This window comes from Pomacea canaliculata, linkage group LG8 (genome assembly GCF_003073045.1).
Source record: "Pomacea canaliculata isolate SZHN2017 linkage group LG8, ASM307304v1, whole genome shotgun sequence".
NCBI classification, from domain to species: domain Eukaryota; kingdom Metazoa; phylum Mollusca; class Gastropoda; order Architaenioglossa; family Ampullariidae; genus Pomacea; species Pomacea canaliculata.
The window spans coordinates 1,193,117-1,206,944 of NC_037597.1; the positions used below are offsets into that span (position 1 = coordinate 1,193,117).

The 13,828-nt window shown below is 36.2% G+C and overlaps 2 protein-coding genes and 1 long non-coding RNA gene across 4 annotated transcripts; 1 reads left to right on the forward strand and 2 right to left on the reverse strand.

The window, feature by feature from the left end:
* Nucleotides 1–77: 77 nt before the first annotated feature.
* Nucleotides 78–3,487, reverse strand: LOC112570290 (transmembrane emp24 domain-containing protein 10-like). The gene is made up of 5 exons (XM_025248672.1): nt 3,198–3,487; nt 2,417–2,540; nt 2,042–2,109; nt 1,734–1,860; nt 78–1,401 (listed from the first exon to the last, which is right to left on the reverse strand). The coding sequence occupies exons 1-5, from the start codon at nt 3,372–3,374 to the stop codon at nt 1,280–1,282; spliced, it is 618 nt and encodes a 205-aa protein (XP_025104457.1). The 5' UTR covers nt 3,375–3,487; the 3' UTR covers nt 78–1,279.
* An 85-nt stretch (nt 3,488–3,572) lies between these two features.
* LOC112570291 lies at nt 3,573–5,574 on the forward strand. Its single transcript, XR_003100620.1, has 4 exons — nt 3,573–3,710; nt 4,470–4,528; nt 4,896–5,002; nt 5,179–5,574. It is a non-coding gene; the product is annotated as an uncharacterized LOC112570291 (long non-coding RNA).
* A 1,178-nt stretch (nt 5,575–6,752) lies between these two features.
* LOC112570652 (acyl-coenzyme A amino acid N-acyltransferase 2-like) lies at nt 6,753–13,315 on the reverse strand. 2 transcript variants are annotated; one of them, XM_025249192.1, is made up of 9 exons: nt 12,988–13,315; nt 11,788–12,099; nt 11,146–11,406; nt 10,464–10,633; nt 9,570–9,683; nt 8,769–8,857; nt 8,254–8,338; nt 7,815–8,016; nt 6,753–7,545 (listed from the first exon to the last, which is right to left on the reverse strand). In XM_025249192.1, the coding sequence occupies exons 1-9, from the start codon at nt 13,004–13,006 to the stop codon at nt 7,442–7,444; spliced, it is 1,356 nt and encodes a 451-aa protein (XP_025104977.1). In that variant the 5' UTR covers nt 13,007–13,315; the 3' UTR covers nt 6,753–7,441. The 2 variants fall into 2 exon arrangements, with proteins under 2 accessions (XP_025104977.1, XP_025104979.1); XM_025249194.1 differs by lacking the exon at nt 12,988–13,315 and adding an exon at nt 12,812–12,970.
* Between the last annotated feature and the right edge of the window lie 513 nt (nt 13,316–13,828).

Genomic DNA, 13,828 nt, shown 5'->3' on the forward strand with positions numbered 1-13,828 from the left:
TTTTTTTAAATATAATTTCAAGTAAAAAACAGAAAACACCCCCTCTGCAAAAAATTCAACAAGTACCAAAGCACAAGTTATGTCAAAAATTTATTCCATTTTATAAGCAATCAAGCAATACCATTTTTCATCTTGCAGACAAAACATCACATTCAACAATGCCAGAAATATTAATGAAAAAAAAGTGCTGCTAAGACTTGATACCAGGAAAGTGAAATTTAACAATACCATCTGAAATTATATCCATGCACTGTGCTTAACAAAGAAATAAATAATTGTCTTCAAACATCATTACACGTATCTATATATTTAAAAATCATCCTTTTCTGCTCAGCACTGGTTTCTCTCTTTTTTGAGGGGAAGGTAGTGGAGCAAACTATTTACTGAGATCATGAGTGAAAGTTATTACACTTTGACATGCTTTGTTTAATGTAAACATTACTAATTTGCATAGTTGACTTCAGAACAACAAAGGAACTTCTGGAAAAAAGTGAACCTTTTACTCCTGAAAAATATTAAATTTACTACCATGCTGTTATGATCTGCTTTCATAGCTGGGAAACATTAAACTAGCATAGGCCTGATGGGCAATGTGAGTGCTGCTGATTATGGTTTTCAAGAAGTCAATCTTTCTGCAAGTGGACACTCTCACAACTTTATTACTTGCACATTGATCTTCAATTTTGATGTCAGCCCTGGTAATTAATACTAGACACATTTTTATGAAGCTTCCTTTGAAAGCGTAGCCTACTTCTCTTAAACCATCACTATCACTGATGAGCATGGCACTTAGACAAAAACTAATCATATTCATGAAGCCAGCAATGACAGAGAATTAAAAAATTCATAGAAGAAAAAAAATAATGTTTAAATATATACAAAGCACCACCCAAATTTTTGAACACTTTCACCCACTCCAGAACTACAGATCACCTAACAAATACTTGCAACTGTACACGTGCACACTTCAACAAACATATCACAAACAAAATCCACTCTCTCACCTCAATGATTTATACTCTGTTGTCCCCTAGGCAGATTGTGTGTTGTGCACAGGATCTCCCAGTAAAAATAAAGACTAAGATGCTATTAACCATGGCCTTATTTCAGTTCAATCATTTTAACACTTCTACCAAGAGATGCAAACAAACCAACCTATTATTTAAGACACTTAACAAAATACTTGAGTTTAAAAAAAACTTTTCCAGCAAAGAACAATCTACATGCAGAAACTGTGCACAACACCCACATTTGAGTAACTTAATTGGCTAAGGCAACATCATTCAATCAGCTTCTTAGACTTAAAGTAACGACGCAAGTACAGGACCTGCCAGGTAGCAAGACCCAAAAGGCAGCACATGGAAAAGATGCTAAAATACATGACACGGGAATGTGTTGACTCTGCAAAACGAAAAAAAACCCTACAATTTAAAAACAGTTTCTTGATGCTTCATATTAACTTTATAATCCACATTTCACAAGTTTCGACTGACAAATCAAAAGATGAAACACATTTTCTATTAATAATAATAAATACAAAATTTGTAAAGTGCATACTCGCACTCCTAAGGAGCATGCTCTTAGCACTTAAGAACAAAAACAAAACATGGACAGCATACAAGGGACAGGAAAACAAATCGCATATTAACTATAAAAGAATAAACAACCATATTAAAACAACTGTATTATGTATAAAGCAGCTCTGTTCTGACCTCATGCACATCAATTCTTACCATTAGTGTCACGCATCTCCTCTTCACGAGCACGCATGTAAGCAAAATCATCAACAATTGATTTTGACAGATCTTCGAGGCGCCTCAGCTCTACTTCAAGTGGCTTCAGTTTCTCTGCCTTGGCAAGCTGATAAACACATGGTATGCAAAGGTAAATCTCTTCATTCTGTTGTTCCAATCAAACATGCATTAAATGCAGTAAACTTAGTTGCCAAATTCACTTTCTCGGTTTGTTTAATATCAGAAATTTCCTTTCAATATAGATAACAATTGTAAATTCCTTTGTAAAACCCTGAAGACATGCTCACCTCATCATAGCTCTTGGCTTCTACACCATGTTTCAGCTCTAGGTATACTTCACGTTCTGGTCCAACAACTGCACAAAACATCAATTGAACACTTGTCAAAGAAAGCACTATTGTTTTCAAAAAGGTGCAAGAGGAAAGAAAACACTTAATTATGAAAAGGAAGATATAAAATATAAGGTATGAGCAACTGCATATACTCCATAAAATGCATCTTAAAAATAATCCAAGTTCTTTCCATAGGCAGTCTGCTTGCTCACACACATATATATATATTATTTTAAATATCTTTTGCTGGTAAAAAGTACTTTGATGCAGTAACATAATAGAAATATGACAGAGTTTAGGCCGTGACATTTTCTCACTCATGTACCTTACCTCCTCCTGCAGGTTTGCTTTCAAAACAAACTTCAAACATATCATATTCCTCTGTGGTGAAGGCAAATTTGCCTTTCTTGGCATCTTCTTTAGAATACAGAATGTGGCCTTTCGAATCTGTTACCTGTAACATAAATTAAAATCAGTTTCACATCCATTAAAATTAAATTTGTATCCAATCAGAAATTTATCAACCGAAAGTGTGCATTGCTGCAGCCACTAGTACTGTTACAGCATTAGCATTCATACTACCAATTCTATTAGTATAAATAAGGCAGCTTTTTAATATATAGTTAAAAAGTAATCCCTCTCCCTAAAGAACGTATGTGGTAATTTTCCAAACATAAATACTGAGGTAGAACAGCACTGTTGCCTGTACTATACTGTCTATACACATATATATGCTGTTTTACGGAGTATATAAAAAATTACGTCCTGCTGATGCGACGTCAACCGACTTAATATTTGTTTTGATCAAACAACTGAATTCACGGAATACATATCAAAAGAAATTATCAAGTAAAATTCTCTTAGAGAATAAAATTAGTGAACAGCTGGAATGCTCTGCTAGATTACGGCGTCAAAGCCACAAATGTAGGCCTATGTGGCTTAGGAGCGACCACCGCTTCATAAAAGTCACAAATCCGTTTGGCAAAGACAAGAAACTTCTGCCTAAAAAGCAGTAACCGATTATTTCAGACCCTAATTATATCAAAACACACTTTAGATACTTAACTTTTGTATAGCATCTCCAATGGATTTATAATCATTAAATATTTACCGACAAATCTGCGCGTTGTCCGTTCTCTTGAACTTCATAATCGCCGGTAACCAACACGTCTTTATGGATCTCTTCGCGGAGACATTTTCGCTGCTTTGAACCTAAGTGAAATCTGATGGCATCAATCCTAGCAACACATATCACACAGAACAAAATCACAAGCTGTTTGAAGTCCATAATTTCACTAGAAACAGGAGAGAAACAAGCTCTCTCACACTTTCAGGTAACGTTTTGCGACTGGAAACGCTTGCTAACGTGGCAATCGGCTATTTCCGTAAACTCTCGACTATTTCCGGGTCAGTCACGCACAATCTGTGCGAATATTAAAGTTGAATGAAAGAAGACAAGTGATAAAAGTTAGAAAATTATTAAGTATTTTGCCATGTAAATTTCAACTTATTTATTTTCATAAAATATTTTTCTGCTCATTCGCAGAATGAACACAAGAGAAGTAACTCCAACTGCTCTAACGCAAGGTCGGCCTTTCACTGAGTTAATCATCCACCTTCATCGGTAAGTCTGTATGTAGCCTTCAAAAGCATACAATACTAAATAAAATATTCCTTTTCAGTTTCGCATTGGATTACAGCACATTTTGAAACTCTTAAAATTCACTAATTAGCGGGGAAAAGAACCAGAAAAACATATCGTAAAATGGCAATCTTGGATCTCACGATTATTGCGAACGGGATATCATAGTAAAGAAGACTATTAGTAAAACATTTTCAAAGAATACTGAAGGCAAGATAACATTCTGTCTCACAATTTACCAGCCAAGGATGTTTATGTTAGGGCCATCACAACCGTGCATAGTCGTATTATAATGCATAAAAAGCTTGATAATCCCAAATTAACTTGATGATAAAAAACAGTATGAGAGGAGAAGAGCAGAAAGATAATGGTGTAGATATACGAATTGGGGTTTGCTTTGTTCTACTTTTTGTTCTGTTTGAAGCAACATAATGTGTGTAACTCTATTGTGTAATTTTATCTTACCACCATTCCTCAAAGTTTCAGAAAGGACCAAGGCTGGCGACATAAGAAGGGGTATATAATAATAACTAGTACATCAGATGCACATTAGTAAATGTGCAGTGAATGATTGCGGTGAACATGTAGACTTTTCTTTGTAAAAATTACATTTCTCTATGTCATTCATGTCACATGCTTGTCATGAACAATGCTTTTATGATAGACTTTTATGTATCCTGTTTGAAGATAAGAAAAAAATAAGGGATCAAATTTTACTGTTTATTTTATTTATTTCAACAGTTCTTTCTCAACAAAAAGGTCTACATTTGCTGCAGACAAGACATGACAAAGGGTGCCAAGTATGGAATTTAATATTGATTCAATAAATTTAAATGATAAACATACAGCACCTTCAGGATCACCATTACTGCATATTGAAAGGAAAGAATTTTAAATTATTTATAAAGCTCTTTAATTTTCAAGAAAATATACATGCATAAATAAAATAAAGTTTTGCTGTAAAATATTCTCTAAACAGTAACCTGATACTAACCATTTGCAGTTCACTTGAATACCTTCCCCCCAAAAAAAATTAGTACTTGGAAAACAAGAAACTGAACTATAAAGAGTTAAATATTTTGAACTATTGTGCCATGAATGCTGATTGGAGGGAGTTGAATGTGAAAAAAATTTACCACTTCATTTTGCATTCTGTTTTTGTTACAGAGTTGTAATGGTGTTGTTGGAAAGCTTGGCAGGTACTCGACACAGAGTGATACGAACCAGACTAAAAACTGAGGAAAAGCTAGAACAGATATGTATGGATCCCTATGGTAAGCTTACAATGTTCTTCAGAGTATTATGCATGTAAAGAGATGTTTCTGGGGTGTGTTTCACTGTGCAAACAGTGGACTACTTAAAGATGACTGAAAAATTATAATTTCAAAAAATATCCTGGGAAAGGTTTTTTAGCTTTCAAGGTATTTTGCTTTTTTTTTTTTATTTTCAGTGAGGCAACCTGTTTTATACAAAGAAATAAAAAAGATACGGACCTTGAAAAGCAAGAGTTAGAATATACTACAGTGAGTTGTTATTTGTAACACATGGACCATTCAGTACAAGAGTGTATAATGGGTTCTTCAAGACTGAAGGGAAAGTCGGGAAACACAGTGGATTTTGTAGCAGCTGATACAGTGATATCCATACTTTTGTAATTCATGCAAGTACAGCTCATCCTGGAGTTCCTGATGAGTGGAAAAACCAACAGCTTCATTGGTTGTCTTAGCAATGACTGCTCTTTGCATCAAGATTATGTGAATGTGGTGTCATAGCCAATCGTGCCTGGCTGATAGAAATTATTGTTGCTGATTTTATGATATGTAATTAAACGAAGAATGGAAAAAAATCTGCTTTTAATTTCATTTCATTTTGCAAGATGTACTTCTGATGAGTGTGACATATTGAGATCTGTTTCAGAATTTATATTCAAGGTTCATAAAAAGTTTTCAGAGTCAAAGAAGTATTGGAAAAATGGGAAATGGTGTCGGAAAAAGTCATTACATTTTGCTTATCAGTTCTGAACACTTTAGAACTTTTAGAATCCTGGCACAGCTTCATATTATTCATATGAACATATGTGCCCTTCAAACAAATGGTCAGGGTTTTTAAGTTATATCAACTTGGCAGAGATGTGAAGAAGTGATGACTGGTGAATGGACATTAGGGACCAGTATTGGGCACTTGAGATGGAGTTTAGCAGGTAGGTAAAGCTTCCACTCTCTCCTCTTGACAAAGGGTGGTGGTATATGGAATAGATTTTATGTTATCATCTGTGGGCATAGGCCCCTGATTGACAGTGAATTTGTTCTGTTTCTATTTATCAGTCACTATTAGAATTAGTCCATATTTTTGCCATGTCATGCTTCTCAAGTATAATTTTTGTCAATGCAAGAAAATATTTTATTGATAGACAAGTGACATAGATAAAAGAGGAATATAGTAAAAGTTGGCATGCCTAGAAGAGGTTTTGCATGATCTCATGGATGATGAGTAATGTTACAGAGTTTTGTTGGATTTTATGGAGAAGATACAGAGGGCAGTTGGACAGGAGAGAGTGGGAGAAATTGTCTGGAAAAAACAAAGGCTTATCTGAGGACAATGACAATTTAAACAGAAAAATACTGACAGGTCCTGCTGACACTATGTAGCAAGCAATTGGGAATTCTGCAGATATTAGAAGAAATACACATACATCTCAGTGAAAGCAGGGCTTCAGGTTTAAGAAGAGAATGGAACATCCATCAAGCCCAATTTGATGGGTCTAAGCATTGAGTCAGAATGAGTGTCTGATGTTTTAATTAAAATTAAATTTTTTTTAACAGTTCCAAGACTTGATGATTAACACGTATGATACTTAATGCTGAGGTGAGAGGCATCTGAAATGAGACAGAAGCTTTTTTTTATAGAGTCAAGTCATGTCGGCAAAGGACTGACTGTAAATAGTATAAGACTAAACCAGCAGAGATGAAGGAAACATCTGTCAACAGTAAAAACAGTTACCTCTCATGCATCAGAACAAGATTATTCAGAGCAAGACTTTATTTCTCTGAAAAAAATTCTTTACAAATCAGGCGAAACAACAGATTGTGCATTCTTCAGAGTTTCACACTAGGAGAAAAGCAAAAAATATGTCTAATTCTCATATTAATCACATTAATACCAAATTTACATAACAGTGATAACTAAAAGATTATTTACTCTGCTTATTCCAAACCTTAAATAACAGAAGTATAGAGGCATCGCCCGTTGCCAGATGAAGCATTACCACTATTAATACTTGAAGGTGGTGTATCATGTAGTCAGGTGAAGCCTACCACAAACAAGATTTAAGATCTACAGTAGCGAGAGGTAGATAAGGGCAGAGCGAAGACGAGATGTGGAACCTTCTCCACATCTCACCAAAAACATGGAAAAAGGTATCTAATGGCATGTTGATGCCACTCAAAGTAAAGAGACAGTTGCTCATTTGCCAACTTTCTGCCTGCTTGTATCTGAGGATGCAGGAAGAAAGTTTTCTCATTCACATCAAAACATCCTACTATGTTATGACAAGAAAAATAATGTTTTGGATTAGGAAAATATAATCTTAAAATCATGTCAGAACACTAAGGTGTTTTCCATGACTCACAAAAGACTTATTCTCTTCTAACACAGAAAATCACAGACCTGGTGGTTATGTACAACATTTAACACAAAGAATGTTGATTATGGGACTAAGACATTAGATGTTTTCGTAAAAAGTCTTGAATTCTTTGCCAGGAATCTTCTTGGGCTCTTGCATGATCTTCTCTACTACCTCCCCAAAGCATGTTAATACCTGAAACAAAATAAATACTTCTTTTTGTTTGTTAGAAATACGAAAGTTGATGATCAGTCCACCTTTGAATGCTGCCTTCTCTAGATCTTCCTAGGTGCCATACAGTTTAGTTGTGAGAAACAAAATGTGGAAGTCTTAAACAGCATTTGGATGCATTATCTGATCACTTTGTTGCTCCCAAATTCATCCAGTTATCTGGATTCTTTTCTCCTGATAATATTCCTTCACAACAAAACATGGACTATGACACGAGTAACCAAAGAACTTGCCATAAGAAGGATTGATGCAAACTCTACAGTGAGGAGTGTAGGGTGGTTCCAGCAAGTGTCCAGCTCCTGGGTAGTGGACCACGTCTAGCAGCTGCTGTTTTTCTGCTGGACAAGACTTTTTCCATTCATCAGCCCAGTGTGGGCTTATCTGTCCATCATCATCTGAAACAAGGGCCAGGACATGGGCTCCACTTTCCCACACCTGGACCAGAATCACAACCCGAATCCAACAAGTAGAAGAGAGATGTTATTATGTATTGTTAAAAGAAAAAAAAAATCATGACAAAAGTTGACATCTGATTTTCAATTTTGGACTTCCAATGTCCCTTACACACCACACATTTTTTAAAATAGTTAAAAGATTTGAAGGAAGAAAGAAATATGTATGCCACTTGTTCCACCCTGCAGTACTTACAATTACTGACTTACAATTACTTACTGGTATGAAATCTTGTGGGTGAATGTTATATACATCTCTCAATGAGCAACCACCTTCCTTTATTTGAAGCAAATTGCTGTCAATCCTGAAATACAAGGAAATCATTTTTTGCCATGAATTAGAATGTAAGGAATATCCATAACTGTGCCTACACTGACCAAGCAGCAAGCTAACTTCATCAACATCATCATACAAGAATGGGCTAAACTTCTAAAAAAGAATGTAGCTTTGCTTAGAAGCTTAGCATATTCTTGGATTCCAAAGAAAAGGCATGAGTCTCCTAATATTTCTAATATCTTTGCCATCATGGCAGCAAAAGGAGAAGAGAGGGTATTGCCATCACAAAAATGATGGTACTAAGAAACATCCAGTCTCTAATACATCACTCCACAATGATTATCAAAGATTATGGGATGACTTATAAAAAAAAATTCGATCCAAGCCAGCAACTGTTTATGCACATCATAAGTTTATGAGCTTCTGGGAGAAGAGCTGCCACACATGCTGAAACATACGGTATTCCCTTTTTGAATAATCTTCCTTTCCATTTCAGGTCAATATATGTGTACGCTGGAGGTCCATTGATGGTTACCACAGCTTTCACCTGCAAATATCATTTTGAAAATATCCATTGAAGTTTTTTTTAACATATTTTGTGTTTATAGTTTTTATAAGGGCTAGCAAATAATTCAATTCTATATAATTTATTTTCTTTCAGATAATGCTAGACTTTAATTCCACAACATGTACTGTGCAAATGATTTTAGCATCATTTTTCTTTTTGTGTGAAAAATTATGCAAGATGAACCTCTTCATAATGTGTTGGCTGTATTACCAGATCATTGAATACTACAAATGCCTGATGAATTCTTCTTCTTGGTTACCCAGATTCTTTTCTGCATTGTCTATACACTAAAGCACATGAGAAATGTGAGCTAGGGTTTTTTTCACTTAAAATGATGGTGTATTATCTGCTCCCACCATTATGCATTGATCCAAGGTTGATCTGGTTTGACTGGAAGAAGTTTGCTGCATCACATGGGCTTCAACCTGGCTTGTCACTTGGTTTGGATGCCAGCACTCTAACAACTTGGCTAATCACTTATTAGTACCCATCTGACATGAACATGTTACTCTTACTTGACCTAGCTGTGGAGTCAGTACCTGATACCCTCAAGGGTTGGGAAAGGTAAGGCAATCAGGGAGAACAGACAGAAACGACCCTCACTGCCTTACTGAGATAGGAATGGTCTCTAACACCTCAGTTCCCACCAGCTGTACGTCATGGGACAACCTTTATCTTATGTGACACTAACCTCTGGAAACAGCCACCCCATTAACTGTGCCAGCTCTCCACCCTTTGAGACTCCAATGACACCAATTCCATTGTTTCTCACTGCATTGTGGTTGCAGAGCCACCAGGATGCCTCCTGCATATGTTAAGGAGGCTACATGTGTTTTAAAAGCATTCAGAACAATTATAATACATTCTAGTGGTTGGGAAACTGTTTATAAGAAGAGATCCAAAAGATATCTCAGATTTTAAGACTGACTTTGCAGTAAATGAGACTTTCAATTGACTATCTTGCTAATATGTCAGCAAATAATTTTCTGCCTTTGCTTAACAGGACAATGAATTTACCACATAATCCTCAATATACCAAGCGCAGACTGCAAGAGGTGTGTCAGCTTTTTTATTCATTTGCAGGCGTCTTTATCAATAAACTATTAAGTGACCTATATAAACCCTGTAACAGATACAGATATATGTAACCAAGCTGTAGTTGGGCATTTTGGTGATGAGTGGATAGATGGTCAATGGTTGCCATGTTAGTGGGAGAAGTGCTTGAGTGCAGGAGAAAGTAGAAGAGTCAGGAAGTTAACAGAAAGTGAAAGGACAGACACAGTTAAGAATAAGGCACAGGAAACAATGACTAAGAAATGTTAAATTGTTGAATACGTCTGCTCAGTAAGGCATTCCACCTGCCAAGTCTTTTGCCTGCAGCTGATTGAGCGTGTGTGTGTGTGGAAAAACTAAAGATTTCCAACTACCACCTCTTACCTCCACACTACTGCTACATTTACATATAATGTTAACAAAGAATGCTGCAGGAAGTATTGCCTACTTTATTTTAAAAGATGTTGAAATACATTATAAGTAGATAGTCGAAGGTAAAAGAGCAGACAGAAAGAATTAGTAGCTATTGTACTTTGAAGTACTCAAAGTCAACATCCCCCAACTCTGTTGGAAGATCTTCATATTTGAAGTAAGGCAGAGCAAGGACTGCAAAACCATGGGATGACAGTAGTGCTGCACGTAGGTCCATCAGCCCACCAGAAGAACCAAACATGTCAATCACCCCAGGAAAGGGTCCTTCTCCTGAATGAACATGAGTACTGTATCATGAAATTACTTCAGACTCAAAATGTATGTTGATTTTTATACCCAGGATAAGAATGGAATCACACAGATCATGGATGCTAGATGAATCTTTTCAGAATGGAACAGTCTTAGACTAAAAATTTAACAAGTATTCCAAAGAAAAGGTGCAAAAACTAGATATTTGAAAAAAGTTTATCGTTGCACTGTAAGCCTTTTAAAAGTACATTGAATTTAGCTGAAGGTTAAAGAAGGACAAATACTCTTCCACTGTTTAAACTTCTATTTACTCTTAGTATCATATTCTGTACAAGTAAAACTTCATTTTAAAAAACTGTTTTAAGAAAGAGCAAATGACTAAACTCAGAAAATATACTTGGGTGGTCCATAACTTATAAATGCAGATTATCTGCCACTGAAACTTTCTGCTTTGGGATCTCAGAAATAATGCTAAACATACTAAAAAAAATTGTAATTTGATTAAAAATTAAATTGGAACTTATGATAAAGACCTGGAGGTAGGTAAAGTATTCCCCTCAAGCGACCATCCCTGACTTCCAGTCTCCGGACACCAGGAGCCATGAATGTGCGAGTAACATTGGTCATACACACAGGATTGTTTGATGTGTGAAGTTCTTGTAGAGAGAGATGCCCCAGGTAAACAGAAAAGACAAAGGTCAACGACTGTTCCACCCTTTTGACCACTAAACGAATGTTTTGGGAACCTGAAGGATCAGGAACCAAACACCAGAACAATCCCATTGGATCTACCCCTGCGAAAGAAAGAGGAAAAAGAAAACAAAATGAGGTATCAATGTTACAACTAACCCAAATATCTGATTTTATGTAGCACCACACACTGATCAAATAAACAAATGACACCATAAAATTCTTTTCTGACTTTTTAAAATTAGAGCTTGGCCTTGGTGTATTCTGATATTTCCGTCATAAGTTCCTTCATGAACATGATCTTAAACTACATAAATCGCAATTTATTAATATTTTCGTTAAATGTGGCTTGTTGACCTGCTCTAGATTCTCTGAAATAGTATTGATATTCGTCAGAAATACCTGAAACTGTTAAACTTAATATTTCATTTCATCAGGTGTAATGACTGTCTTATGATATTACATGCTAGATTCAGACTGCCTACCTGTGTAAGAACCCCCAAGGGAGGTATCGTTGGCAAGATCCACTTCCCCTGCAAGACTAGTGATAAAATGGCTGCATGATACAAATGTGACTGGTAGTCTTTTCCATTCATGTTCTACTGATGCCTTTACAGTAACTTTGGTCTCTGCAGGTAGTCCTTGAATTCTGATATGAACCTTCTCATCAAAGAGACTTATAATGGGATTGATGCAAATGCCCAATGGCATGAAAGTTGATGTAGTTGATGTATGGAGTGGTTGTAGCTGGCAGGAGTGATAAATGATGTTGGAAAGGACTTGAAGGCGCTTCAAAGCTGTTGGAGAAATCGCAGTATTTTTTGAAAAGTTGTCACTGATGTAATTTTGCTTTTGAATTCTAGATTTTAGTAACACTTTATGCTCAAAATGCAGGTTTGGGTACAATTTATGGATGAGTGAGCAAATTATTTTTTATGGTAAACTGCTACTCATATTTCATCCTCATATTATTAAAATGCATCAAATCTATATGCACACTCTCCCAATATGTGTGAATGCCTATAACTCTGAATACTGCTTAGTTCTTTTGCCTACTCTTATGAGATCATAATGAGTGCAAAACATAGAAGAAGTTTTCTAGGAGGTTAATTTTCTTCGAAGGTAAAAAACAAAACAAGAACTGTATCCCACTCAACAATGTATAAGTCGTCAGTTTGTGCAGAAGTAAAAACATTGCAGTAAACACAGGAACATGATGGAAAATAATTTAAAATTATTATTATTCCTAAAATATGCTTAAGTTTGCCTTTACGAGAATGTGGACTTTACTGAAATATTGTCTGTCCACGTACACCCCTGCTCGAAACCTTCGCCTCAGACTCCTGCATTCTGTCCTCCCTCCCACAAAGACAGTCACATACAGACACCGACGTCTTCCCTCTGTGCTGCTAATCAATGGAACTCTCTTCCTTATCACATTCACCACTCGTACTACAATGCTACATTCACACGCTCTGTGAAAACATATCTGTTCACAAAGTACTATACCTGAATTACTATTATTAACTCCCTGGCAACACTGTCATGCTAACCATCATGTAACGACACCATCTTACACTGTTTATAGTATCTGTATCTACATCCCTATAAAATCGAAATGTGACAGAATAAATAAAATGAAAATTGATATACACACACTGTAGTCTATATCTTAAGTCACTTACCCATGACTGAGCTACACATACATAGAGCACCGACCGAGCGTTGATGTTTGGGCTAGCACTTTTCAAGTTGCAGTCGCGGCCTTTAGGCCAAAGGTCAGAGAGCGAAAGCAGTATACATCGTCATGAAGGCCTCGACCTGACCTAGAAGCAAGTCTGTTGGTAATCTTTGCCCTGCCTCGCACCAGTCGTATGGAGATCCACTGTGGAGGATGGGGTTGCCGTGGAGTATTAGAGGTAATGTTAGGGTGCAGGCGTCTCATTGTTAGTCATCCTGAGCACGCGTTTATCAGGACTAACGCTCAGACACTGAATATCTTACCAGTTGGTGTAGAGTAGCCTAATTACCGCGCAGAACCAGTGTTCGATTCCCGCCTGTCTGAGACAGTGAAGTTTTCTACAACAGCAATACAACATTACCTCGAGTCCTACACCTTTCACGGAAAGGTTTTACATATCATCGCTCATTCACTCGCTCACTTGTTTGCTCTTCTGCGCTAGAAGAGATAATTATTGCCAACAATTATTATTATTATTATTCGGTTTTCTGAGGTAATTATGTGTGTGATCAAATAATTTTGTTACATAATGTAAATAAAAAGGATGACTATTTAAATGGTCACTGCAACAATGTTAATGTTCTTCCTGAAAACTGTAGGTGAGACACAGCTTACTCATTCTTACAATTACAGTCACACGCAGAGTTTGAAGATTTGTAAAATTATAAATAAATGACAGTGGAACGACATTTTGTTGAACAGTTTTTGAATTTTCATAAATGCTCGACGAGGCCAAACGACGGTTTTATTGCCAGGAATACATTTTAGGTTTGAAATTATCAAAT

Bases quoted from the DNA above. Each gene is read 5' to 3' on its own strand.
- LOC112570290 (XM_025248672.1), bottom strand. From the start codon at position 3,374: ATGGACTTCAAACAGCTTGTGATTTTGTTCTGTGTGATATGTGTTGCT. The intron at 2,110-2,416 runs GTAAGGTACATG...TGTTTTGTGCAG, and splicing joins AAGCAAACCTGCAGGAGGAG to TTGTTGGACCAGAACGTGAA. The intron at 1,402-1,733 runs GTAAGAATTGAT...TTCGTTTTGCAG, and splicing joins GGAGATGCGTGACACTAATG to AGTCAACACATTCCCGTGTC.
- LOC112570652 (XM_025249192.1), bottom strand. The intron at 10,634-11,145 runs GTCTTTATCATA...ATGTTCATTCAG, and splicing joins AATACTTTACCTACCTCCAG to GAGAAGGACCCTTTCCTGGG. The intron at 8,339-8,768 runs GTATGTTTCAGC...CTTGTATTTCAG, and splicing joins TTATTCAAAAAGGGAATACC to GATTGACAGCAATTTGCTTC.